The sequence below is a fragment of the Oncorhynchus clarkii genome, unplaced genomic scaffold, assembly GCF_045791955.1.
Source record: "Oncorhynchus clarkii lewisi isolate Uvic-CL-2024 unplaced genomic scaffold, UVic_Ocla_1.0 unplaced_contig_13870_pilon_pilon, whole genome shotgun sequence".
In the NCBI taxonomy this organism is placed as follows: Eukaryota; Metazoa; Chordata; class Actinopteri; order Salmoniformes; family Salmonidae; genus Oncorhynchus; species Oncorhynchus clarkii.
This window is the reverse complement of record NW_027259122.1, coordinates 13,523-40,417: the sequence shown is the minus strand read 5'-3', so window position 1 is coordinate 40,417 and position 26,895 is coordinate 13,523. Positions and strand designations below refer to the sequence as shown.

The following is a 26,895-nucleotide window of genomic DNA, read 5'->3' as shown; positions in this document are numbered from 1 at the left end:
GACCACATATGTCAGAGTCAAGGCCCGCGGGCCACATCCGGCCCGCAAGAAGGTTTTTTACGGCCCCTGGGATGATCTTGATTTATTATTAGAACCGGCCCACAGCAAGCCGGCAGCCCGCAGATCTTTTACACGCACCAATACTACATTTCCCACAATGCAAAGGTGACGCACCGAGCAGTAGGCTGCTTCATTTCAATATTTATTGGCACAGCAGTCGTCAGCATCACAGTAAAATTAACTTTCAGATACCCATCAAAAATGGCAAAACGGAAGGTGGATACTGAGAACCGGGGGTTTCAAACAAGGTGGGAGTCGGAGTATATGTTCACGAAGGTAGCTGGAAAACCTGTGTGTCTTCTGTGTGGAGAAAGTGTGGCGGTACTGAAAGAGTATAATCTGAGACGACATTATGAAACGAAACACGCGGACACACACGCGGACGCAACTGTCAAGGCCAGTTTTATTTTGGCAGAAGAGATCGCTAAATCAGCCCGGCCATTTACGGAGGGGGATTTCATCAAAAACTGCATGATTAAAGTTTGTGACGAAGTTTGCCCAGAAAAAAGGCAACTCTTTTTAAATGTGAGTCTGAGCAGAAACACCATTGCCGAGAGAGTAGACCAGTTGTCCATCAATCTAAAAGAGCAGCTTGTGAAAAAGGGAAAAGATTTTATTGCATATTCCTTGGCTGTGGATGAGAGCACCGACATTTCTGACATTGCCCAGTTGTCAATTTTCATCCGCGGAGTGGACTCCAACCTAAGCGTGACAGAGGAGTTTTTGGCTTTACGTCCTATGCATGGCACAACTACGGGGCATGATTTGTATGAAGAGGTGTCAAGATGTGTAAATGAGATGGAGCTGCCTTGGGAAAAACTCGTGGGTTTGACAACCGACGGAGCACCTGCGATGTGTGGACACAGGAGCGGACTGGTGGCGAAGATACGGGAAAAGATGCAAGAGGAAAACGCGACAGGTGAGCTGACAGCTTATCATTGTATCATACACCAGGAAGCGTTGTGCGGTAAAGCCTTGAAAATGGAGCATGTAATGAGCATCATCACGCGCACAGTTAACTTTATCAGAGCCAAAGGTTTGAATCACCGCCAGTTCAAGGCATTTCTGACGGAGTTAGAAACGGAGCATGGTGATTTGCCTTATCACACAGAGGTGCGATGGCTAAGCCAGGGAAAGGTGCTTCAAAGATGTTTCGAGCTTCGTGAGGAGATTTGTCTGTTCTTGGACAGCAAAGGGAAAGACACAACACAACTCCGAGACGAAATGTTTCTGTGTGAAATGGCTTTTCTGTGTGACATTACGAGTCATCTGAATGCAATAAACTTGCAGCTGCAGGGTCGGGATCGTGTCATCTCTGATATGTACAGTACAGTGAAGGCATTTAAAACCAAACTGACTCTGTGGGAGACGCAGATGCGGAAAGAAAATTTGAGCCACTTTCCCAGCTGCCAGACCATGAAAGAGAAGCTCTCTACCAGTGCGTTCCCGAGCACACAGTTGGCTGATAAAATAGGTATGCTTGCCGCTGACTTTCGACGCCGATTTGCTGACTTTGAAGCACAAAAAAGCAGGTTGGAACTGCTCGGTAACCCATTTGCTGTTGACGTGGAAAGCTCACCACCAAACCTCCAAATGGAGTTGATTGACCTCCAATGCAATGATGCACTGAGGGCAAAATATGCGGCAGTGGGTGCTGCGGAGTTCGCCCGTTTCCTCCCCGGCACAATGCCCCAGCTGCGCATCCAGGCTGCTCAAACGTTGTCTATGTTTGGCAGCACATACCTGTGTGAACAACTGTTTTCTTTGATGAACCTGAACAAAACATCACACAGAAGTCGACTTACTGCTGAACACCTCCACTCAATTCTGAGGATTTCTTCAGCTCAGAGCCTTACCCCGAACATTGATGAACTTGTGGAAAAGATGGGACACCACCAAGTATCACCCTCAACCTCAAACAAGTGAACATTACTGTGCAATCACATATTTAGAGTTTTTACTCAGTTCAAGTTTAAAAGTTAAAATTTAATATTTGTTTTCACTGCATGTTACTTCTCCTTAAACAAAGTGTTGTTTTTGATTAATAGATTTTTGCACTTTATTTTTTTGTATTTCAATCCAATTATATTTTAAAAATATTTCAGTTGAGTGGATGATAGAAAATTGCTATTATTGTTTTTTCTTTGAAGTAAATTTAGCCCACTTTTGCTAAAATAGAAAATATAGTCTACTGATGGTGCCTTGAATACCGGTTTCTTTCATTTAATGTTCATGTTATGGGGATATTTATATAAAGGAAATTTGTCTTTTGTGTCTGTTGAAAATTAAAGATTACTGACAGAGCCATAAGAAAATATTGCTTTATTTATCTGATCATATTGTAATATATTTGTTAGGTTTTCAGTAGGTTCAATTAGGTTCACTAGACTATATGCGTCATTTAAAATTTTTTCAATGAACATTCGAACAGTCCGGCCCTCGTCTTGTAGCTGATTTTTTTATTTGGCCCTCCGTCCATTTGACTTTGACACCCCTGCCTTAGACCACTCAGGAGGCCAATAAAATAAATCATTAGTTTCTTAATTGCTCTTTGACTGACAATGGAGCCGCACAAAGACACGTCACATGACTCATTTTAGCAGCTCTCCAGTTCTACACTGTAGGAGGAGAGAGGAGAACTCCACCTAACTAGTTTCAATGTATGGAATCACTTGGGAAATGTGGGATTTTAGGTCAACTTCCCCTTTAACTTGATATAATGGCGAGAAGGCAGAAGAAAACCACAGGGAAACTGTGTGTACTTTCTGAAACACCATTTTCCACCACCATGCTAGAGTAACCAATGCTCTTCTCGGAGGCTGTGTATCACGTTCAGTCAATCAGATCTTTTATTTTTAAAACTATCAGACTAGGGGGGAAACAAACAGACTGGTGCTGGAGTGGAACAGTGGTGAGGTTTTAATGGGTGTAAGGTTAATTGGTATAGTGGTGAGGTTTTAATGGGTGTAGGGTTAGTTGGTATAGTGGTGAGGTTTTAATGGGTGTAGGGTTAGTTGGTATAGTGATGACGTTTTAATGGGTGGAGGGTTAGTTGGTATAGTGGTGAGGTTTTAATGGGTGTAGGGTTAATTGGTATAGTGGTGAGGTTTTAATGGGTTTAGGGTTAGTTGGTATAGTGGTGAGGTTTTAATGGGTGTAGGGTTAGTTGTATAGTGGTGATGTTTTAATGGGTTTAGGGTTAGCTGCTAGTGCCCCCCCCCCCCTACATCTTAAGTCCCTCTTTTTGTATCAATGTGTCAAGGGGGTACAGTAGGTTGTGGTGTAAGCACCCCAGTTGGATGCAATCAGCCAATACAATTTAAAAAAAGCACAGACTGCTGCAATCTGATTGGCTAAACTCAATGCATAACATCCAGGACTAGCAGAGACTCCTCTACGCTGGTGGAAGAACATTTTGTTTCATAAATAAAGTATGCATAATTTCCAAATGTTTTCCCCTCTTTCTCGCCATTAAATCCAGTTGAGGAGGAAATCGGCGCTTTTGCAGCCTGAATGTTTTATATACTAACCGGTCCACAGGGGACACGGCAGCCTGAATGTTTTATATACTAACCGGTCCACAGGGGACACGGCAGCCTGAATGTTTTATGTGCTAACCGGTCCACAGGGGACACGGCAGCCTGAATGTTTTATGTACTAACCGGTCCACAGGGGACACGGCTGCCTGAATGTTTTATGTCCTAACCGGTCCACAGGGGACACGGCAGCCTGAATGTTTTATGTACTAACCGGTCCACAGGGGACACGGCAGCCTGAATGTTTTATGTGCTAACCGGTCCACAGGGGACACGGCAGCCTGAATGTTTTATGTGCTAACCGGTCCACAGGGGACACGGCAGCCTGAATGTTTTATGTACTAACCGGTCCACAGGGGACACGGCAGCCTGAATGTTTTATGTACTAACCGGTCCACAGGGGACACGGCAGCCTGAATGTTTTATGTGCTAACCGGTCCACAGGGGACACGGCAGCCTGAATGTTTTATGTGCTAACCGGTCCACAGGGGACACGGCAGCCTGAATGTTTTATGTCCTAACCGGTCCACAGGGGACACGGCAGCCTGAATGTTTTATGTCCTAACCGGTCCACAGGGGACACGGCAGCCTGAATGTTTTATGTCCTAACTGGTCCACAGGGGACACGGCCGCCTGAATGTTTTATGTACTAACCGGTCCACAGGGGACACGGCTGCATACATTTCCTTTGGGCGGAAAGATGAAACTACTCAACATCGCCATCTGCTGGCTGACTTCACAGTAACTCTGAAACAAAGGGGTTATAAATATAGCAAAGTAGAGACTTTACCACAAGGCTTCACATTGTAAAACTGCAGCATTGTAATGATAGTTGTAATCATGATCACTCAGTGCTCATCATTGCCTTTCTAGGTGTAGCGCACCTAAAAATACCTTGCATGTGTTCTCTAGCCAACAGCTCTCAGGTACAGTGCTGGTTTCGTCTACATGACATTATGTCAAACGGCAGCCAAGCATCGAATATCACGTCAACAGAATAAGACCCTCGATATTTATTGAAAGGAGCATCAAGCTCATCACCGTGCACTTTCACGACCCTGTGAAGTTCATCATAACTTATTTCATCTGTAGCCTAATAAACGGCATGATTTCCTAACGAGTCTTAGTCACGCGATTACAGAAGTGGTCTTCTCACCAAGTTAACTTTAATATCGACGGCTATTAAATCAATATTTGTTCATAAAAGCGTTCACACCGACATTTCCTGCATAATACATTTTACAGACATAAATATCCCACCTCGTCTTCCATATTTTGATCTGTAATAACATAAAACGGTTGCTTGGTTTCCTGGTTTATGCTTCAAAAAAAGAAATACAAGTCACATGATTTGTCAAGTGTTTACATAGTGGCGTAGCCAGTCCACAAGGAGGCGCAGCGACTCTTCTATTCTTTGGGGAGAACACTGATGTGTAGCACCAAGAAAACACAACATTTAACACTGAGATTCCCATCCCAAATGGTACCCTCTTCCCCATGTAGTGCTCTACTTTTGACCAGGACCCATAGAGAATAGGTTGCCATTTGGGACAAACACTAAATTCACACTTCCATTATTGTAAAACCAAATGCCTGACAATAACACCATCCAATGACAGATACTAATGCCATGAATGTACTGTACTGTAATAGGATGGCATCGCCGACGGCAACCCTGAGGAAAGTTAGTAAGGTGCTGTGCATGTAACAAACACAAAACACCACTCCTATGAAAACTACATAAAAGCACCATTTAATTGAAAAACCAAACTCTTAGGTTACAGCCCAATAATCTCTCCTCCTGAAGTGTTCACTACTCCCCACAAACTTAAAAGCATTGGATTAGTGTAGGCATGGATCAGAGGGAGTTTCCAAATACCGGCCATTTCCATTTAAATCCATGATGGGAAGTCAACAAGTGCACACTTCAGGAGAAAGTGTTTCCACTAGATAGCACAACCACAAAGTCAAAATTGGCTATATCATATCTATATATATATATTTTTTATATATATTTTTTTTTTTTTGGGGGGGGGGGGGGGGGGGGGATTTTTGGTCATAATTTAAGATTAGGCATAAGGTTAGCAGTGTGGTTAAGGTTTAAATGTAATTTTAAATTGTGGAGAGAGGCAGGGTTTGTGACTTTGCGGCTGTGGTAACTAGTGACGACCAGAAAGTGGAGATTATTAGGATGCTCCCTCAGGCTTAGAGAGGTAGTATATCTGAAACCATAATAATACTTCATAATACTCTGCATCACAAACAGCTCCGTCTTAGTGAGGTTTTCCCCCCTCACTTCTTTCTGCTGTGACGTCTTCCTTACTATCAAAGTCCATTTCAAAACAACCAATCGGAACAAAAAGGAGATGGAGAATCGTCTGTCAAATTTCTACTATGATTAACGTTCTGCTACACCACCACCTTCCTCCTCTTCCTCTTCCTCCCTTTGGAGTATCCTCGTCCGAACCAGCCTCCTTGTACTGCTGTTCCTCCACCCTGTCCCAGGGAGTCTGGTGAGCAGTCCTCCCCGCCAGCGGGCGGAGCTATGAGTTTACGAGTGTAACTGTCCTCCTCTTCTGGTCTCAGCGGCGTGGCCAAGCTGAGTACAGGGTCCTCTGTCCTGATGAAGGAAGGGCAGTTAGGAATGAGTCAGTCAGGGTGATCCAGGTGGGGTGTATTCATTAGTGCACACCATAGCATAACTAATAGCATTCAACTCTAACACAGGCTTTATTGGTTCAAGTCAGTGGTTTCCAATCTTGGTCCTGGGGACCCAAAGCGGTGCAATTTAAAAAATGATAGTGCGAGGACAAACGCACCCGATTCAACACCATAACATTCAACTGATCATGACTTGCCTAGTTAAATAATGGTTAAATTTAAAAAACTTTTAGCAAGAACAAGTTGAGGTATGTCCCTCCCCGTTCCAACCAGTTTGCTTCCTAGTGAAGACAGCCGAGGGGTGTGTGTGTGTGTGTTTTGAGACAGGTCTTACTGGTTGTAGGCAGGGATCTGAATGTTCAGCTCCTCCATAAGGAGACGCATCACGTCGTCACATTTCCCATGGATCTTCAGCGTGGCCAGGTCGTCTTTAGGTGTCCACTAAAACAAGACAGAGGTCATCATCAATCAGCCACCCGATTCCCTTTATAGTGCACTACTTGTGACCAGGGCCCTTTATAGTGCACTACTTGTGACCAGGGCCCTTTATAGTGCACTACTTGTGACCAGGGCCCTTTATAGTGCACTACTTGTGACCAGGGCCCTTTATAGTGCACTACTTGTGACCAGGGCCCTTTATAGTGCACTACTTGTGACCAGGGCCCATCTCTGTGGGAGAACTAAGTGAAACTACATTGAATGATCAAGATTCAACTCAAACACAAAGGCTTTATTGGTTCAAGTCAGTGTTTCCCAATCCTGGTCCCGGGGGCCCAAAGAGGTGCAATTAAGAGCACTAATCATGAATATGTTAATGCTGGGGCAATGCCAGGGACCAGGATTAGGAGACACTGGATCATGGTAAGTAGTAGCAAGATGACCTGTAGATTGACGATATAGAGTTTGGGTCTCCTGATAGCAGGTCTATTCATGCTCCATAGACAGCCATACTTCTTCAGCACCTGGTAACGAGATGGAAAGATCAGTCTAACCACACTGATGACATACAAACGGAGTAGGAGGAGCCAGTCAAGGTTCTACAACTAAAAAAAAAACACTCAATTCTATTCAATATTCACAGAAGTCCCATTTCATTTTGCATTTAATTCCGTTGTCCTGTGAGGTGGCAGCACTCTGTTTTAGTCTATTAATCCTGACAGTCCTGCTGTGTGTTGGTACATGCTGTCCTTACCTTCAGGCTTTATTGATGCTGTGTGTTGGTACATGTGGTCCTTACCTTCAGGCTTTATTGATGCTGTGTGTTGGTACATGCTGTCCTTACCTTCAGGCTTTATTGATGCTGTGTGTTGGTACATGCTGTCCTTACCTTCAGGCTTTATTGATGCTGTGTGTTGGTACATGCTGTCCTTACCTTCAGGCTTTATTGATGCTGTGTGTTGGTACATGTGGTCCTTACCTTCAGGCTTTATTGATGCTGTGTGTTGGTACATGTTGTCCTTACCTTCAGGCTTTATTGATGCTGTGTGTTGGTACATGTTGTCCTTACCTTCAGGCTTTATTGATGCTGTGTGTTGGTACATGTGGTCCTTACCTTCAGGCTTTATTAATGCTGTGTGTTGGTACATGTGGTCCTTACCTTCAGGCTTTATTGATGCTGTGTGTTGGTACATGTGGTCCTTACCTTCAGGCTTTATTGATGCTGTGTGTTGGTACATGTGGTCCTTACCTTCAGGCTTTATTGATGCTGTGTGTTGGTACATGTGGTCCTGTCCTTCAGGCTTTATTGATGCTGTGTGTTGGTACATGTGGTCCTTACCTTCAGGCTTTATTGATGCTGTGTGTTGGTACATGTGGTCCTTACCTTCAGGCTTTATTGATGCTGTGTGTTGGTACATGTGGTCCTTACCTTCAGGCTTTATTGATGCTGTGTATTTGTACATGTGGTCCTTACCTTCAGGCTTTATTGATGCTGTGTGTTGGTACATGTGGTCCTGTCCTTACCTTCAGGCTTTATTGATGCTGTGTGTTGGTACATGTGGTCCTTACCTTCAGGCTTTATTGATGCTGTGTGTTGGTACATGTGGTCCTGTCCTTACCTTCAGGCTTTATTGATGCTGTGTGTTGGTACATGTGGTCCTTACCTTCAGGCTTTATTGATGCTGTGTGTTGGTACATGTGGTCCTGTCCTTACCTTCAGGCTTTATTGATGCTGTGTGTTGGTACATGTTGTCCTTACCTTCAGACTGGAGCCCAGACAGAGGATAACGTCAGCCCTCTCAGCAGCGTTCGATGCCCCCCTCCAGTTGAGAGGCTGCTCCAGGGTGCCCCTCTCCCCGAAATGTACGATGGTGTCCCTGAGCTCGCCCCCGCAGTGGGCGCACCGCCGCCCCGTCCCGTGCCGGTGCCTCGCGGTGCGCTCCGTCACGTCAAAGAGTCGCACAAACTCCCTCACCGGGGAACAGGAAGTACACACCTGTAAAACAGGAAATGTCAGAATAATACAGTGAGTTCTTTAGGTGGAACATACTGTATGTAGTATACACTGTATGTGGTATACACTGTATGTACTGTATGTAGTATACACTGTATGTGGTATGTACTGTATGTAGTATACACTGTATGTAGTATACACTATGTACTGTATGTAGTATACACTATGTACTGTATGTAGTATACACTGTGTACTGTATGTAGTATACACTGTGTACTGTATGTAGTATACACTGTATGTAGTATACACTGTATGTAGTATACACTGTATGTAGTATATACTGTATGTAGTATATACTGTATGTAGTATACTGTGTATATACTGTATGTAGTATATACTGTTTGTAGTATGTACTGTATGTACTGTATGTAGTGAGTGTGTGTGTCCTACCTCGATGAACATGTTGCCGTGCAGCTCAGAGAGGGTGTGTCTGGGAAGACCGCTACGCAGGTGGAGCCCATCACAGTTCTGCGACACTACATGCTGCACCTGCACACACACACACGAATGCCAAACACACGTTGGAAATCATCAGACAGACACCTCAAAACCTTTCAATTATCGGAAGAAGCTACAAGCACAAGGTCCATGACGACACACAACCAGCTCACTGACCATGTTCTCCTCATGCAGCATCCTGATACACATGTGTGTAAGAGTAGGTTCTGCTTCACTCAGGTCTGACGATCTGTTGAGAGAGAGAGATTACTTAATGACATGCAGTATGACGAAGTTGCCCTCGACTTAATTACATGCAGTATGACGAAGATACCATCTTGTTGACTCAATGACATGCAGTATGATGAAGATGCACTCTTGTTGACTTAATTACATGCAGTATGACGAAGATACCATCTTGTTGACTTAATTACATGCAGTATGACGAAGTTGCCATCTTGTTGACTTAATTACATGCAGTATGACGAAGATGCCATCTTGTTGACTTAATTACATGCAGTATGACGAAGATGCCATCTTGTTGACTCCAGCCTGTCTCACCTGACAGCTCTGCCCTTCTGTAGCTGTGTCCAAACCCCATTTGGTCCCCTGTAGTCTGGGATGGACGCTGCCTGCAAAACATGACACAGAAACATGTCACTCTTGTCATGATGGGTGACAGGTAGCCTAGCCGATTGGGCCAGTAACCGGAAAGGTCGCTGGTTCGAAACTCCGAGCAGACTAGGTGAAAAATCTGCCGATGTGCCATTGAGCAAGGCCCTTAACCCTAATAACTCCTGCAAGTTGAATAGGGTGTGCTACCTCTGGAAAAGTTCAAAGTTCAAGAACGGCCGGGGGTCCCCGAGGAGAGATTTGAAAAAGGCTATATGAGTGCACACCGTAGAAAACGCTTCGCAATGAAAACAAGCATTTCATTTTGGTTCAGGTTAGTCCCTCCCCGTTTTAGCCATCCGGTTCCTGTGAATACACCCCAGAACAAAGTTATACCCTGACCCCAGATCTGTTTGTGCTCTTGCCAACTCCACTGCTGTCAAATATTTGGTTGGCATGACAATGAGTTGACATGATAGCATAAATAAACTGGCACTTAGACCAGTGGAGCGCAGCCATAGTGTGAAATACAGAGCCCCAGTATTTACCGTACTGATCCCGGCTCCAGTGTAGATAACCAGGTGTTGAGCCTGTCTGACTGCCTCAGCCAACTGTCCCACTTTACACCTCAGGTCCTCTGTATCATCAAATACCTACAACAGCACAAAGACAGAGAGACATATCAAGCATGAGACAAGGAGAGAGCGCGCCACTTAGACCATGTTATTGGTAGCCTGGGTGCCAGTCTGTTTGTGCCAACTTCCAATGGAATTGCCATGCCATGTTTGAAGTGACAAGCAGTTGGGAAGATCGCCCAAACAGATCTGGAACCAGGCTGTGTTATTGGGCAGTTCTAAAGACGCGTCAACCAGACCTCTTCTTGCTTCCTCTTTAGAATGTTCCTGCGGACCTGCCGCGAACACAGCTCCTGTACGGTGTCCTGGTGCAGAAGTAGATCCGCAGACTCCTCCTGTGTCCGCTCACTCTCCTGCTTCTTCAGGATCTTAGCTACCTGGAAAGGATGCGACGATAGATAATTACAATGTACAAACTGTAAGAGTGCTGATCTAGGATCAGGTGCCCCCTGTCCATGTGATCTAATAGGGAAAACTGATCCTAAATCAGTACTCCTACTCGGATAAGCTTTATATGAGCCCTGAACATTTCGGTAGTCATTGCCAGGTGATTATTTTACATTGAGAATGACGCAAAGGAATGCAATAGTTACTAACTTTGGAATACATGAATGGGCAATATCTACTCTTGACAATGTCACTCGGTACGAACAATGTCAGAGTTTTATCCAAAGTTCTCAACATTGTTAAACGTTGCAATGCATTGCAATAAGTGTTATTTTGCAAGCCACCGGTGTAGCTTGCTAGCCGGCTAGCATAACATCTAGCTAGCTTGTAAACAGTGGACTACACAAATCTCCAGTCTCTCCTCTCTGACCAGTTTGAAACTGTTCCGCTGGGTTTCCCTTTGCAGTATTTCAGCCTTCTCTTTAGCTTTTCTCTCATCCCGAGAAGACGCGCCTGTGTCTGGTTCCTCTTCCATTCTCACAGACGTGGAATCACACTGACAGACAAACCAACGACAGCTATGGACGGATGTCGTCGAATAGGCCAAATGTAGCTTTCGAAAAAAACTGCGCCCACTGGCGTTCTCACAATATAAACGTTTACTAGAACTCAGAAATGAATGTAAAAACTATACCGAACAAAAATATAAATGCAACATGTAAAGTGTTGGTCTCATGAGCTGAGATAAAAGAGCCTAGACATGTTACATACGCACAAAAAGCTTATTTCGCTCAAATTTTGTGCACAAATTTGTTTACATCCCTGTTAGTGAGCATTTCTCCTCTGCCAAGATAATACCTGTCAGGTGTGGCACATCAAGAAGCTGATTAAAGAGCATGATCATTACACAGGTGCACCTTCTGCTGGGGACAATAGAAGGACACTCTAAAGTGTGCAGTTTTGTCACACAAGACCACAGATGTCTCAAGTTTCAAAGGAGCATGCAATTGGCATGTGACTGCAGGGATGTCCACCAGAGCTGTTGCCAGAAAATTGAATGTTAATTTCTCTACCATAAGCCACCTCACATCGTTTAAGAGAATTTGGCAGTACATCCAACTAGCCTCCCAACCATAGAGCACGTGTAATCACACCAGCCCAGGTCCTCCACATCCGGCTTCTTCACCTGGGGGATCGTCTGAGATCAACCACCAGGACTGCTGATGAAACTGAGTATTTGTTTGTATTAAAGCCCTTTTGTGGGGAAAAAACTCATTCTGATTGGCTCCCAATTGGGAGGGCCTATGCCCTCCAGGCCCACCCATGGCTGTGCCCCTGCCCAGTCATGTGAAATCCATAGATTAAGACCCCATGAATTCATCTCAATTGACTGATTTCCTTATATGAACTCTTAACTCAGTAATATTGTTAATTGTTGAATGTTGTGTTTATATTTTTGTTCAGTTTTCATTAAACCAACCTGACAAGTACATTTTTTATTAAAAAACGTTTATTAAAAAACACTAAATAATTTAGAACAAAAACAGTAGGAAAGATGAAAACTCAGAACAGACCTTCAAATATAGACTTGGGTTTTCTGGGCTTTGGTTGCATTGCCATCCCAATACTGTACCACAAATTGGTATAGGAAATATAAATAGTATAACAAGTGTAAAACTAACACATTACAAACAGTGTGTCCAAAAACAAGTCCTGAGGTCTTGTGGTAAGAATAGATTGTCACATACAGTATGTAGTAGCTAAGATGCATTTGAATGCAGTGAGTTGTGCCTTTGTAGAATACAATCAAGTTAAAATACAATACTTTCCTGATGTCCACTGCTTAGCAAGAAACACTATGGAAGCGTCCCAAATGGCAACCCTTTGTAGTGCACTACTTTTGACCAGGGCCCATAGGGGCGTATTGTTTTAGGGTTAAGTGAGATGGATTGTGTGTGTATATCTTTTTAGGTATCAACAGTATTCATTACCTGGGTCAAGGGAGGGACTACCTGAACTTGTCCAATAAGAAACGCTTGTTTTCGTTTTCCAAAACATTTTCACTAATGAATATGACCCTGAACTTGTCCAATAAGAAACACTCGTTTTCGTTCTCCTGTGCAAAACGTTTTGCTACAACACTGTGCCAAAATGAACACGACCCAGTTCCGGTCCAGTCTAGCCTGATAAGTAGATCATCTTCACCGAGATCTGCGGGACTGGGTGGTCTTGGGGACCCTTTGAGGGTTGGGTCGAAAAGACCCACGTATCCGCTTCACAACGTTCCCCTCTGCCCCAGCCAGAGGGCCCTTCTGACCAGCTACAACCCCAGCTCCAGTCCCCCTCTGCCTCTCTGCCCCAGCCAGAGGGCCCTTCTGGCCGGCTACAACCCCAGCTCCAGTCCCCCTCTGCCCCTCTGCCACTTTCCTCCTGATGGGAGAAGAGAGGAGAACAATAGGTTGATTAGTGAGACAGTAGGACTCTTTTACTAGTATCATAATATCACTATGGTGGGCAGTAGTCACTGCCTGGGCTGTATTAGCTTGGGTAGAAGTATGGCTCTTCTTGAAACCAAACATGTTATTAACACAACCCTAACCTTGTGCTGATAACCCTGAACATACAAGTCATACACTTTCTGTTTGGTCTGACAATGTCTGTTTTATATACAATAACTTAACTATCTGGTCTAGTGACACATTTTCTATTACAGGACTCACATCATGACTCCTCTCTTCCTCTCCAGAGCTTTCTGTGTAGCAGCTGACAGAGAAGTCTTCCCCCTGGTCGACCCCGTTTCCCCAATCTGTGGACCCAAACACACACACACACACACACACACACACACACACACACACAGTTTGATACACAAACACTCCTTAAATTTGTGTATGCTGATGTATATTTGTTCTACATTCAATCCTAATCTTTCTATCCAGACCCCCAAAGCATCTCATGTTGGAGGCTTTATTGTGCACTAGGAAGTCACTAATTGTGTCCCAAAATATCTCAAATGTCATCATGATACCTAAATGCTATTTGTCGGGTTTAGAGGGCGATTGTAGTGTTAACGTAGAGATAGTTGGGGATTGTGGCTGTGAGGCCCTTTGTCTACTTCCCCAGCCTGATGAGGTCATGTCTCTGTGTGCAGTTTGAAAGATGTTGCTCACTAATGCTAGAGCAATTTCTAACTAGCGTTAGCATAACGACTGGAAGTCTATGCTTTATCTTGGCCAGGTCTCAGTTGTAAATGAGAACTGGTTCTCAACTGGCCTACCTGGTTAAATAAATGTGAAACAATTTTTTTTAAATAAAAAAGTCTTGATGAAGGTTTAACTGCCAAAACGCGTTAGCCTGATGGACAAAAATAAAAAATAAAGTAACACTATTACCTTGTGTTTCATCTCCCTGTCTTCCCCCCCCCCCGTGGTTACCTTGCGTCTCATCTCTCTGTCCCCCCTGTGGTTACCTTGCGTCTCATCTCTCTGTCCCCCCTCCGTGGTTACCTTGCGTTTCATCTCTCTGTCCCCCCCGTGGTTACCTTGCGCTTCATCTCTCTGTCCCCCCCCCGTGGTTACCTTGCGTCTCATCTCTCTGTCCCCCCCGTGGTTACCTTGCGCTTCATCTCTCTGTCCCCCCCCGTGGTTACCTTGCGTCTCATCTCTCTGTCCCCCCCGTGGTTACCTTGCGTTTCATCTCTCTGTCCCCCCCCCCCCCGTGGTTACCTTGCGTCTCATCTCTCTGTCCCCCCCGTGGTTACCTTGCGTTTCATCTCTCTGTCCCCCCCCCCGTGGTTACCTTGCGTTTCATCTCTGTCCCCCCCGTGGTTACCTTGCGTTTCATCTCTGCCCCCCCGTGGTTACCTTGCGTTTCATCTCTCTGTCCCCCCCCCCGTGGTTACCTTGCGTTTCATCTCTCTGTGTCCCGTCCCCCCCGTGGTTACCTTGCGTTTCATCTCTCTGTGGTTGGTTACCTTGCGTTTCATCTCTCTGTGTCCCGTCCCCCAAGTGGTTACCTTGCGTTTCATCTCTCTGTGTCCCGTCCCCCCCGTGGTTACCTTGCGTTTCATCTCTCTGTGTCCCGTCCCCCCCGTGGTTACCTTGTGTTTCATCTCTCTGTCCCCCCCCCGTGGTTACCTTGCGTTTCATCTCCCTGTCGTCGTCCCCCCCCCCCCCCGTGGTTACCTTGCGTTTCATCTCTCTGTCCCCCCCCGTGGTTACCTTGCGTTTCATCTCCCCCCCCCGTGGTTACCTTGTTCCATCTCTGCCCCCCTGTGGTTACCTTGCGTTTCATCTCCCTGTGTCCCGTCCCCCCCGTGGTTACCTTGCGTTTCATCTCTGTCCCCCCCCCCCCCGTGGTTACCTTGCGTTTCATCTCCCTGTGTCCCGTCCCCCCCGTGGTTACCTTGTGTTTCGTTGGTTACCTTGTGTTTCATCTCTCTGTCCCCCCCCCCGTGGTTACCTTGCGTTTCATCTCCCTGTGTCCCGTCCCCCCCGTGGTTACCTTGTGTCCCCGTGGTTACCTTGCGTTTCATCTCTCTGTCCCCCCCCGTGGTTACCTTGCGTTTCATCTCTCTGTCCCCCCCCGTGGTTACCTTGCGTTCCATCTCTGCCCCCCTGTGGTTACCTTGCGTTTCATCTCCCTGTGTCCCGTCCCCCCCGTGGTTACCTTGCGTTTCATCTCTGTCCCCCCCCCCCCCCGTGGTTACCTTGCGTTTCATCTCCCTGTGTCCCGTCCCCCCCGTGGTTACCTTGTGTTTCATCTCCCTGTCCCCCCCCCCCCCCGTGGTTACCTTGTGTTTCATCTCTCTGTCCCCCCCCCGTGGTTACCTTGCGTTTCATCTCCCTGTGTCCCGTCCCCCCCGTGGTTACCTTGTTTTCATCTCCCTGTCGCCCCCCCCGTGGTTACCTTGCGTCTCATCTCTCTGTCCCCCCCGTGGTTACCTTGCGTCTCATCTCTCTGTCCCCCCCGTGGTTACCTTGCGTTTCATCTCTCTGTCCCCCCCCCGTGGTTACCTTGCGTTTCATCTCTCTGTCCCCCCCGTGGTTACCTTGCGTTTCATCTCTGCCCCCCCGTGGTTACCTTGCGTTTCATCTCTCTGCCCCCCCCCCCCCCCCCCCCGTGGTTACCTTGCGTTACCTTGGTTACCTTGCGTTTCATCTCTCTGTGTCCCGTCCCCCCCGTGGTTACCTTGCGTTTCATCTCTCTGGTTCCCCCAAGTGGTTACCTTGCGTTTCATCTCTCTGTGTCCCGTCCCCCCCGTGGTTACCTTGCGTTTCATCTCTCTGTGTCCCGTTACCTTGTGTTTCATCTCTCTGTTGGTTACCTTGCGTTTCATCTCTGCCCCCCCGTGGTTACCTTGCGTTTCATCTCTCTGCCCCCCCCCCCCCCCCCGTGGTTACCTTGCGTTTCATCTCTCTGTCCCCCCCCCCCCGTGGTTACCTTGCGTTTCATCTCTCTGTGTCCCGTCCCCCCCGTGGTTACCTTGCGTTTCATCTCTCTGTGTCCCGTCCCCCAAGTGGTTACCTTGCGTTTCATCTCTCTGTGTCCCGTCCCCCCCGTGGTTACCTTGCGTTTCATCATCTCTCTGTGTCCCGTCCCCCCCGTGGTTACCTTGGTTTCATCTCTGCCCCCCCGTGGTTACCTTGCGTTTCATCTCCCTGTGTCCCGTCCCCCCCGTGGTTACCTTGCGTTTCATCTCTGTCCCCCCCCCCGTGGTTACCTTGCGTTTCATCTCCCTGTGTCCCGTCCCCCCCTGTGGTTACCTTGTGTTTCATCTCTCTGTCCCCCCCCCCCGTGGTTACCTTGCGTTTCATCTCCCTGTGTCCCGTCCCCCCCGTGGTTACCTTGTGTTTCATCTCCCTGTCCCCCCCCCCCCCCCCCCCCGTGGTTACCTTGCGTTTCATCCCTCTGTCCCCCCCCCCCCTGTGGTTACCTTGTGTTTCATCTCTCTGCCCCCCCCCCCCCCCCCCGTGGTTACCTTGCGTTTCATCTCTGTCCCCCCCCCTGTGGTTACCTTGTGTTTCATCTCTCTGTCCCCCCCCCCTGTGGTTACCTTGTGTTTCATCTCTCTGTCCCCCCCCCCCCCCCCCCCTGTGGTTACCTTGTGTTTCATCTCTCTGCGTGGTTACCCCCCCCCCCCCCCCCCCCCCGTGGTTACCTTGTGTTTCATCTCTCTGCCCCCCCCCCCCGTGGTTACCTTGTGTTTCATCTCTCTGCCCCCCCCCCCCCCCCCCCTGTGGTTACCTTGCGTTTCATCTCTCTGTCCCCCCCCCCCCCCCCCCGTGGTGGTTACCTTGCGTTTCATCTCTCTGTCCCTGGCCAGCTGTCTGTCCCAGCTGATGATCTGCATCCTGTCTCCTGCTGACAGACAGAAGATGTCCTGGACCTCATAACGCGCCGAGCGGAGCTGGAACAAAACACCACTCCTGAGAATTAGTCTTCTGTGTGTGTAGAGACGGTGCTGTGCACGCCAGAGTGTGTGTGTGTAGAGACGGTGTTGTGCACGCCAGAGTGTGTGTGTAGAGACGGTGTTGTGCACGCCAGTGTGTGTGTGTGTGTGTAGAGACGGTGTTGTGTGCGCCAGAGTGTGTGTGTGTAGAGACGGTGTTGTGCGCGCCAGAGTGTGTGTGTGTAGAGACGGTGTTGTGTGCGCCAGAGTGTGTGTGTGTAGAGACGGTGTTGTGCGCGCCAGTGTGTGTGTTAGTTACCTGCAGTGTGACTCTCTCCTGCAGCACCAGGTCTTGCCTGCGGTCTCTCCCAGGGCTCTGGGGCTGGAAGGACTGTAGGAACTGCTGCGTGTCCTGAGGGAGACACACACACACACACAAAGTCATGCACAAAATAAATGATTAAACACACATCCGTAAATCACATCTTTGATAAATCCCATGATGGGCTGTGTGTTTCTGAGACTGTGTGTGTCACCTTGATGGTACATAGCAGCTGTACCACTCTCTCTGTGTGTAGGAGCCTCCTGGTTAGGTATCCCTTCACTGCTGCTGCCACCAGGGGACCGTAACACACAGACAGACACCTGGGAGACTGAGGAGGGGAGAGAGGAGGGGGGTGGGTAGTGGAGGGGGAGAGAGGAGGGGGTGGGGGAGAGAGGTGGGGAGAGAGGAGGGGAGGGAAGGGTGTGGGGAGAGAGGAGGGGGGTGGGGAGAGAAGAGGGACAAGACGAGCGGGGTGGGGAGAGAGGAGGGGGGTGGGGAGAGAGGAGGGGGGTGGGGAGAGAGGAGGGGGGTAGGGAGAGAAGAGGGACAAGACGAGGGGGGTGGGGAGAGAGGAGGGGGGTGGGGAGAGAGGAGGGGGGTGAGGAGAGAGGAGGGGGGTGAGGAGAGAGGAGGGGGTGGGGAGAGAAGAGGGGGTGGGGAGAGAAGAGGGGGTGGGGAGAGAAGAGGGGGTGGGGAGAGAAGAGGGGGTGGGGAGAGGGGAGGGGACGAGACGAGGGGGGTGGGGAGAGAAGAGGGGGTGGGGAGAGGGGAGGGGACGAGACGAGGGGGGTGGGGAGAGACGAGAGGAGAAATACCAATTCTGTCAATGACAACCAATTAATTTCCCACCCAGATTCTCAAGGTCCTTTCAACTGGTGGCCAACTGTAGCTGTAGACACACACACAGACACATACAAACGCACACACACACACACCCTGACTTGAATCATCCTACAACTAACTGTTGTGCTTCTCACTTGTTGATTATAAACTGAAGATCCAAATATACAAAGTCAGTCAGGTGTGAATTGAATTTACCCGTGAGGGGGAGTCTGGGTCTGAAAGGAGGGATCCTGCTGAGGGGGAGAATAGAGGGATGGAGAGGGGGATGGAAGAGAGGGGGAGGAGGGAGGTTGTGTTGTCCCCTAGACATGCACTGGATGTGGGGCAGGAGGACACAGGGAAGGACAAACTCTGGAGCAGCTGGTAACGTACGGCCAGCATCTAACAGACGGGAGAGAGGAATGAGAGAGAGAGAGAGGCAAGAGAGAGGCAAGAGAGAGAGGAAAGAGAGAGAGAAAGAGAGGAATGAGAGAGAGAGGAATGAGAGAGAGAAAGAGAGGAATGAGAGAGAGAGGAATGAGAGAGAGAGAAAGAGAGAAAGAGAGAGAGAGAAAGAGAGAGAGAAAGAGAGAGAGAGAAAGAGAGAAAGAGGAATATGAGAGAGAGAGAGAGAGAGAGAGAGAGAGAGAGAGAGAGAGAGAGAGAGAGAGAATTAGCGCTCAGAGTGACTATCCGGCACTTAACCAGCACCCCTCATGAATTAAACTAATGATCATCTCCTTTTCGGTGTCATATCCCCCCTCTGCCTCCTTCCTTCCATCCCATCTACCCTACATCCCTGTCTCCCTCAATCTCTCTATCCACGGCCCAGCTACCCTACATCCCTGTCTCCCTCAATCTCTCTATCCACGGCCCAGCTACCCTCCATCCCTGTCTCCCTCAATCTCTCTATCCACGGCCCAGCTACCCTACATCCCTGTCTCCCTCCATCTCTCTATCCACGGCCCAGCTACCCTACATCCCTGTCTCCCTCCAGCTCTATATCCACGGCCCAGCTAACCTCCTGTTACAGGCAACACATCCTCAATGATGGAGGGAGGGGAGAAGACAGGTTTAATTATTAAACAGTTTTATGTTAATGATGTTGTTAGAGCTACAGAGACACACACAGACGGAAGGTAACCTGCCCAAATGATTTTCACATCGGTAGCCATGAAGTGCTTAGAAAGGCTGGTCATGGCTCACATCAACAGCATCCTCCCGGACCCCCTAGACCCACTCCAATTCGCATACCACCCCAACAGATCCACAGATGAGGCAATTTCAATCACACTCCACACTGTCCTTTCCCACCTGGACAAAAGGAACACCTTTGTGAGAATGCTGTTCATTGACTACAGCTCAGCGTTCAACACCATAGTGTCCACAAAGCTCATCACTAAGCTAAGGACCCTGGGACTAAACACCTCCCTCTGCAACTGGATCCTGGACTTCCAGACAGGCCACCCTCAGGTGGTGAGGGTAGGTAGCAGCACATCTGCCACACTGATCCTCAACACGGGGGTCCCTCATGGGTGTTTGCATTGCCCCCTCCTGTACTCCCTGTTCACTCATAACTGCGTGGCCAGGTACGACTCCAACACCATCATTAAGTTTGCTGACGACAACAGTGGTGGGCCTGATCACCGACAACGATGAGACAGCTTATAGGGAGGAGGTCAGAGACCTGACCATGTGGTGCCAGGACAACAACCTCTCCCTCAATGTGCAAGACAAAAGGAGCTGATCGTGGACTACAGGAAAAGGAGGACTGAACAGGCCACCATTAACATCAATGGGGCTGTAGTGGAGCGGGGTGCCTGGTATGGCAACTGCTCGGCATCTGAACGTAAGGCATTACAGAGGGTAGTGCGTACGACCCAGTACATTTTTGGGGCCAAGCTTCCTGCCATCCAGGACCTTTATACCAGGCGGTGTCAGAGGAAGGCCCAAAAAATGGTGAAAGACTCCAGTCACCCAGGTGACTGTTCTCTCTGCTACCTCACGACAAGCAGTACTAGAGAGCAAAGTCTCGATTCAAAAGGCTCCTTAACAGATTCTACCCCCAAGCCACCTGTTTTTACACTGCTGCTACTCACTGCTCTTTATCTATGCAGAGCAGCTTTATCCCACCTATATGTACAGATGACCTTGACTAACCTGCAGCCCCGCACACGCTACCCTCTGTATATAGCCTCGTTATTGTTATGTCATTTTCTTGTGTTTATTTTTTTACTTTAGTTTATTTAGTAAATATTTTCTTAACTCTATTTCTTGAACTGCATTGTTGGTTAAGGGCTTATAAGTAAGCATTTCACGGTCAGGTCTACTACACCTGTCGTATTCGGGACATCAAAGTTTAATTGATATACAAGGAATGGATGCAAGCTAACGTGTTGGTTGTCCTTCAGCTTAACACACACACACACACACACACACACACACACACACACACACACACACACACACACACACACACACACACACACACACACACACACACACACACACACACACACACACACACACACACACACACACTCTTCCTCTTAGGGCTCCAATGAAACATTTATAGTAGAATCTCTCCCTGGTCCTTAAAACTGGAGGAGAGTTTCAAGGTCCCTTATAATGGGCATATGTCTGCAGTCTGCACAAGCTGTGTGTGTGAGGATGTAATTAAGCCAAGGAGCTGAAATCCCTGTCTCTCTTTTGAGGAACATTAAGGTTGATGTAACAGCACAAGCTGGGCCATTTTAAGAATCTGAGAGAATCAGAGAGAGAAATTGAGAGAGAGGGAGAGAAATAAAGGAATTGAGAGAGAAAGAAAGAGAGAGAGAGGGGGAGGAATTGAGAGAGAATGAGGGAGAGGGAGAAATTGAGAGGGAGGGAGAGGGAGGAATTGAGAGGAGGGAGAGGGAGGAATTGAGAGTGAGGGAAAGAGAGGAATTGATTGAGAGAAGCAGGCAGGGGGGGGGATACCGGTGCCAGCTGGATGGGTTTATAGGTGACCTTGGTTAGACGTCACAGTTATTGGAGTTGCAAGTGTAGTGGTCATATTGCGGCCCAGCGGTCTCTCTCACCTGCAGTAGTTGTTGCTGCTTCATCAATTGTTTAGAGGTCAGGGTTGGGGTCAATTCCCTTTTAATTCTGGTCAATTCAGGAAGTACACTGAAATTCCAATGACCAATTCTCTTCAAAGCCTTTCAATGAGGAGATGTGGAATTGGAATTTGGTTTACTTTCTGATTTGACTGGAATTGAAATTGGATTGAGCCCAAACCTGTAAGAGGTTGTATTGTGGTTAGTATTGTAGCTATAGTAGTAATACTGTGGTCATACTGTGGTCATATTGAGGTGATGGTCAGGGGTCTCTCTCACCTGCAGTAGTTGTTGCTGCTGTCTCCTCTGCTCCTCCTTCAGGGCTCTGACCTGGCCTGCATGGGTCAGCTGGAGCTGCTTCAGCTGCTGGCTCTCCTGACTGTGTGACTGCACCGCAGCTAGGAGAGAGACAGGTAACAGTCAGACAGGAAGGGCTAGCTAGGAGTCTGATGTGCTTTACAGACTCTTATTCAGGCATATTATGGATTGACAAACGTTTGTTCTGCCCTTGTTGCCTTTATAATGAATGAATAAACAACATAAAACACTTTTTTTTAGTTTGGAGCCACTGAATGTTATATAATGGATTGAGAAAACATTGAATGAAGTTTGAGATGACCATCCATTACTATGTGAATGTTTGTCACTCTACCTCCGTACCTCAGACAGGAAGACGTTCCAATCTAAACCCACTGTGGTCCTTGGCTGGCCTTACCTTCAGGAGTACTGGAGTGAGGCCTGTCCATCACCTCTCTTCGTCCTCCTCCCCTGTTCCCCTCTGTCGTGTGCATGACCAGTCTACGTTTGGCCCTTGACGCCCCTCCCTGACCACCACCTCCGTTCTCAGGGGTCAGCTGCTTCCCCGCGGGGTCATGACCTTTCAACGACCCCTCTGACCCTGACCCTCCCTGGAGCCAGAGCCCTGAGGGCGTGTCCACGTCATACGATTGGTTGATGGATTGGAAGTGGGCGGGGTCCTCCGGGTAACTCTTCCACTCCATTGGCTGGTGCTGGTTGTTACTGGCGTCTGAGAGGACGGAGAAAGGTGTTTTGTGTGATGCTGGAATCTTGACGACGTCATTCCGAACCTTGATGACTTCCGACGGAACCTTGATGACTTCCGACGGAACCTTGATGACATCATATGGAACCTTCCGGAACACGTCAGAAACTCTCCTCTTCTGAGTGAGGGAGGTGACGAGGCGCGCCGCAAGAGGCTGCTGCTGGCGACCATCTTGTTTTTTGTAACCTGTTGTAACAGTGATCTCCACCTCCTTGACCAATGGAGGTACGCTGTCACACCCCTGGACTCTACAGGGGACCACCGTCATCTTATCAGCTGACCTCTGACCTCCATCCCCTCTTCCTTTCTCACTGTCAGTAAGGTTACTCTCTGCCTGACTCTCAGGTGTATGGTAGTCCATGTATTTATGTGGCGGCTCCATGGTAAGGTTACTATTATTATCAGTCTGGCTGTTGTTGTGTGTCTGGTGGCTCTCTGGCGTCTCTGTTAGTGTGGACTCCAGGTCTGAGATCAGTATTCTGAGGCTGGACAGGTTGAGCTCCAGCTGAGCTATCTGTTCTGCCTGGTCTGAGCTCCTACGCATAGGTGTTGTACCACCCCCAGCCACTAGGGGAGTTGTAGGAGCAGTAAAGCCTTGTGATATACCACCCCCAGCCACTAGGGGCGCTCTATGCAGATGCCTTTGGTCCCAAGCATCATTTTCCTGCCCAGTCACCGACCCCACCTCATTATCTACATTCAAAGGTGTGTTTACCAGGATCTGCCTCTTGGGGGTGCCACGCCCTCCTCCCCCACTGTCTCCTTTACTCTTACAGCGGATAGGGCTCATACTAAACTGGGGGGTAGGGACGGTCTGGAACCTACTACCCCCCAGAAAGGAAGGCCTCGGCAGGGTAGAGCTCTTCTCCCTGACTAGGTAGAATGATTTCTGGGTTATGGAGGCATCGGCTGAGATAGGATGTGGAAGGTTCTCCAGTAGCGTTGACGGTGCTGCTGTGACGTCTGGTGAGAGGTGTAGCTGGATGTCTGGTGAGAGGTGTAGCTGGATGTCTGGTGAGAGGTGTAGCTGGATGTCTGGTGAGAGGTGTAGCTGGATGTCTTCGACTGCCGAGCTAGCATCAATGTCCACTCCTGGAGGAGATTGGGTGTCTCCTTCTAGACCAACCAAATGTGAAGGGCCATTTCCAGCCTCCAATTCCTTCAATATTCCTTCACGACATCCTTTTTCGAGTCCCATTCTTTCCACAATGCTAGACCTCGCCTTCTCCTCCTCACGTTGAACCCACGCTTCCTTAGGGAACATCTCTAGTGGTGGCGGTCCGGAAAACTGGACTCCCATTCCCAGATGATCCTTTCTCCAATCCCTGTCCCGGGTTTTCCTTCCCTCCGCCACCCCTCTCCCTGACTGGAGGAACTCCTCATTCTCCTTGTCTGAGAAACTCATCTCCTCCTCCATCTTCTGGTGCGTCGAGGCCTCCTGGGTCCTAAAATAAAATAACATTTCAAATCACAACAAACTTTACAGTAAAAACATTCAAATTAAGGAGATAAAAAAACAAACAGACCACAAAAAATGAGATGAAAACAAAAACATATGGTCTAAAATAACAGTAAAACCACTGACTAAAAGCAAAGCTAAAAGATGGGTTTTCAAACCTCTAATATGTCTGCCCCTCTTGCCTGAACACGACAAACAGAAGTCAATAAAACAGATGAATAAAACAACATCCAACTCTCACCTGGTAGGACAAGTAGAGGCCTTGGCCTGGTTCTTCAGCTGACGCTGGCGTCTCCGGTGCTCCTGGGACTTCTTCAGCAGGGTCTGGAGGCTGAGGCGGTACGGCCCTGCCACTGGTTCCGGGTCCAAGTCTACATCTCCAGCCTGGCTCTTTGGTTCTGATCCTTGCTGGTTCCTGCCTGGTTTGGGGCGTTCCAAAACGGCCTGGGATTTCTTTAGAAGAGTCTGGAGGCTGAGCCGGTATGGTCCCTCCGGTCGGTCCAGGTCTAAGTCTGACGCTTGGTTCTGGTTCTGGTCTGGTTTGCAGAGGTCCGGTGTCGAGGCCTCAGCCTGAGGACATGTCACTACAATCTTGGGTTCAGGACGGTCTGATAGTGATGATGAGGCTTGATGCTGGGGGAAAGTCACAATATTAGCAGTGCTACACTTCTTTCCTGGGTGACTTTCTCTGCGGTCTTCTACAGGATGTGTGATATCGCTGCTCTGTAGAGGCCACGTTACCAACGCTTCCTCTAAATAGTCTGGTATGACGTCATTACACCAGGACGACGTCACGCTCGCCTCATCTGCGGGGCGACCGGTTATGAGGTCATCGTCACACGGGGACGACCCCTCCTCCAGATCTTCAGCATCAACGGGAGGATGGCTGATGATATTACATGCCTTGGTTGTGTTTGTATCCGAGGTGCTGTGTAGGAGAACCCCCCCCGTTCCTACTGGTGTCCCCTCCTCGGGCCCTGACAAAATGCTCTCCCCAGCCTCAGTCCGACTCAGGACCCGGGTGGCCTCTGCGTTTTCACACGTCACGTACCCAGAAGACTGGTGGCTGATGTCAGCTAGAGGATCCACCGTTGCTTCTTCTGAACCCAGGTCCTCCTCCAGAACACACTCAGCATTGGTGGTCTTATCCTGGTCATACAAGAGTCTCTCCCTGGCCCGGGTCTCTGTTTGTGGAGCAACCTGGTTGGTGTGTGTGGTTGTCTCTCTAGCTAGAGAAGGTGTCAGTGGGTCACAGACCAGCTTATCTAGGAAGGTCTCCCTCACAGTGGTGGTGTTATGGAGAGTTGTAAGGTGATTTGTTGTGAAGGCGCCGTAGGCTGTCAACGTCATGGGAGGACCTCGGACGCCTGCTTTCCCATCATGCATGACGGTTAAGGTTGGTGGGGAGGACGACCCCGGCAAGCTGTCCTTGGTCTCGGTGACATCATCATCCTGCGACGCTAGAACCTGGCGGACATTGCTGTGGTGTAGGTTGGTGGTGTTGGCTGCCGTTAGTCCTGGTTCACCCTGAAAGAACTCCTCCAGTGTTGGTGCTTGCCTCAGCTAAAATACCAGACAGAAAACTAATTTAAAAAACATGACCATAACAACAGGAAAGGTGAGAAATGAAAACAATCATAACTTTGTTATGACATAAATACATACTTTTCACCTTATAGGCTAGGCAATACATTAAGTTAGCTGAAGTAGCAGGAGTGTACAATTAAATTATATGGGACCGTTCCCCGATTCCCAAAAATATTTCATTTGAGATTCTCCAATAATGTTAATCAATGTTTGGGAAACCAGCCTTATTTGACTTAAAATTCATGTGGATTTACCTGAACACTGTGTAGAATGTTCTGAACGTAGGACATCCTCGTCTCAGAGGGCCGAGTCTTCCTCCTATCCATGGTCCTCTTGGCTGCCTCTCTGTGTCTCTGCATCTCTTCTCTTTGCACTCCTGTGAGCTGGGAGTGGCAACACAGTCAGACTTTGTCTATGTGCCCCTATTCCCTTTACAGTACACTACTTTTGACCAGGGCCCATAGGACTTATATAGGGAATAGGGTGCCATTTGGGCCTCAAATATTTGTATTGCCATGAGAGGCCTGTCTTAATAATGATAGATATCATAATAATGATAGATATCATTAGTAAGGCCCGAAAAAGAAAGTAATATGCATATACCATATAGTCACAGAAAAGCCCTTGCTAACAACGACTTCAACAGTAGGTTAAAATATAAAGACTATAAATACCTAGCTAGCCTGGGTGCCAGTCGTCTCTGCTCTTTCCAACTCCGTATGGAATTGTCATGCAAAAAGACTGGTTCCCTGGCTAGCATATAACTAGCTCCATCATTCCCCACAGGCAACATACCATGGAACATGTAAGTGGTGATATCCATAGAGTTATACAGCAACACGAAGCCTTACCAATGGAGGAAGGATGGGTGAGCCATGGAAACGGATAGCTGATGATCCTTGGCGAGTACATGGTGATTCCAGTGTCCGGCGTTGGTTCTTGTTGTTGTCGTTGCTATCCTTCCTTTTCAGTTCGTAAAGTCGGCGTTGTATGAACTTTTCATAGTCTTCCATTCTGTAACAAAACGAAATGTTTAGTTAATTCGTTTTTATAGCAATGCATTATTTGATGATCACGAAATAACTATAGTTTTTTTTTAAACTTGTGGTTAGTTAATCTAGCTAGCTAGCGGCTAACGTTATCTAGAAAGTTCGCTAACGGTCAACTAATCATTCAACAAAATAGCGCCAACTTTATCAAACAACCCAATGTTAAATTAATAGAATGCAAAGTTTACAAACACTCGCCAAAAATATTGCTTAGCGAATGGCTTTAAAACTATTACATTAAACGAATTTCCAAGAGAGATCAATTGTATGTTTACATTTCACCCGCCTCGTCGAGACAACAAACTGACAGTTTGGAGGAA

General features: G+C 47.9%; 2 protein-coding genes across 3 annotated transcripts; both read right to left on the bottom strand.

The window, feature by feature from the left end:
* Positions 1 to 5,657: 5,657 nt before the first annotated feature.
* Positions 5,658 to 12,185, bottom strand: LOC139399574 (NAD-dependent protein deacetylase sirtuin-7-like). 2 transcript variants are annotated; one of them, XM_071144936.1, is made up of 10 exons: positions 10,992 to 12,185; positions 10,634 to 10,771; positions 10,308 to 10,412; positions 9,709 to 9,779; positions 9,325 to 9,397; positions 9,100 to 9,198; positions 8,455 to 8,691; positions 7,139 to 7,219; positions 6,592 to 6,698; positions 5,658 to 6,216 (listed from the first exon to the last, which is right to left on the bottom strand). In XM_071144936.1, exons 1-10 carry the CDS (start codon positions 11,076 to 11,078, stop codon positions 6,006 to 6,008), a joined length of 1,209 nt encoding a protein of 402 aa, XP_071001037.1. In that variant the 5' UTR covers positions 11,079 to 12,185; the 3' UTR covers positions 5,658 to 6,005. The 2 variants fall into 2 exon arrangements, with proteins under 2 accessions (XP_071001037.1, XP_071001036.1); XM_071144935.1 differs by having other exon boundaries at positions 11,212 to 11,335.
* Positions 12,186 to 12,273: 88 nt separating this feature from the next.
* LOC139399573 (uncharacterized) lies at positions 12,274 to 26,895 on the bottom strand. The gene is made up of 12 exons (XM_071144934.1): positions 26,851 to 26,895; positions 26,378 to 26,540; positions 25,781 to 25,909; positions 24,181 to 25,502; positions 22,133 to 23,925; positions 21,697 to 21,815; positions 18,536 to 18,721; positions 17,709 to 17,825; positions 17,492 to 17,584; positions 17,077 to 17,190; positions 13,502 to 13,587; positions 12,274 to 13,211 (listed from the first exon to the last, which is right to left on the bottom strand). Exons 2-12 carry the CDS (start codon positions 26,537 to 26,539, stop codon positions 12,983 to 12,985), a joined length of 4,350 nt encoding a protein of 1,449 aa, XP_071001035.1. The 5' UTR covers position 26,540; positions 26,851 to 26,895; the 3' UTR covers positions 12,274 to 12,982.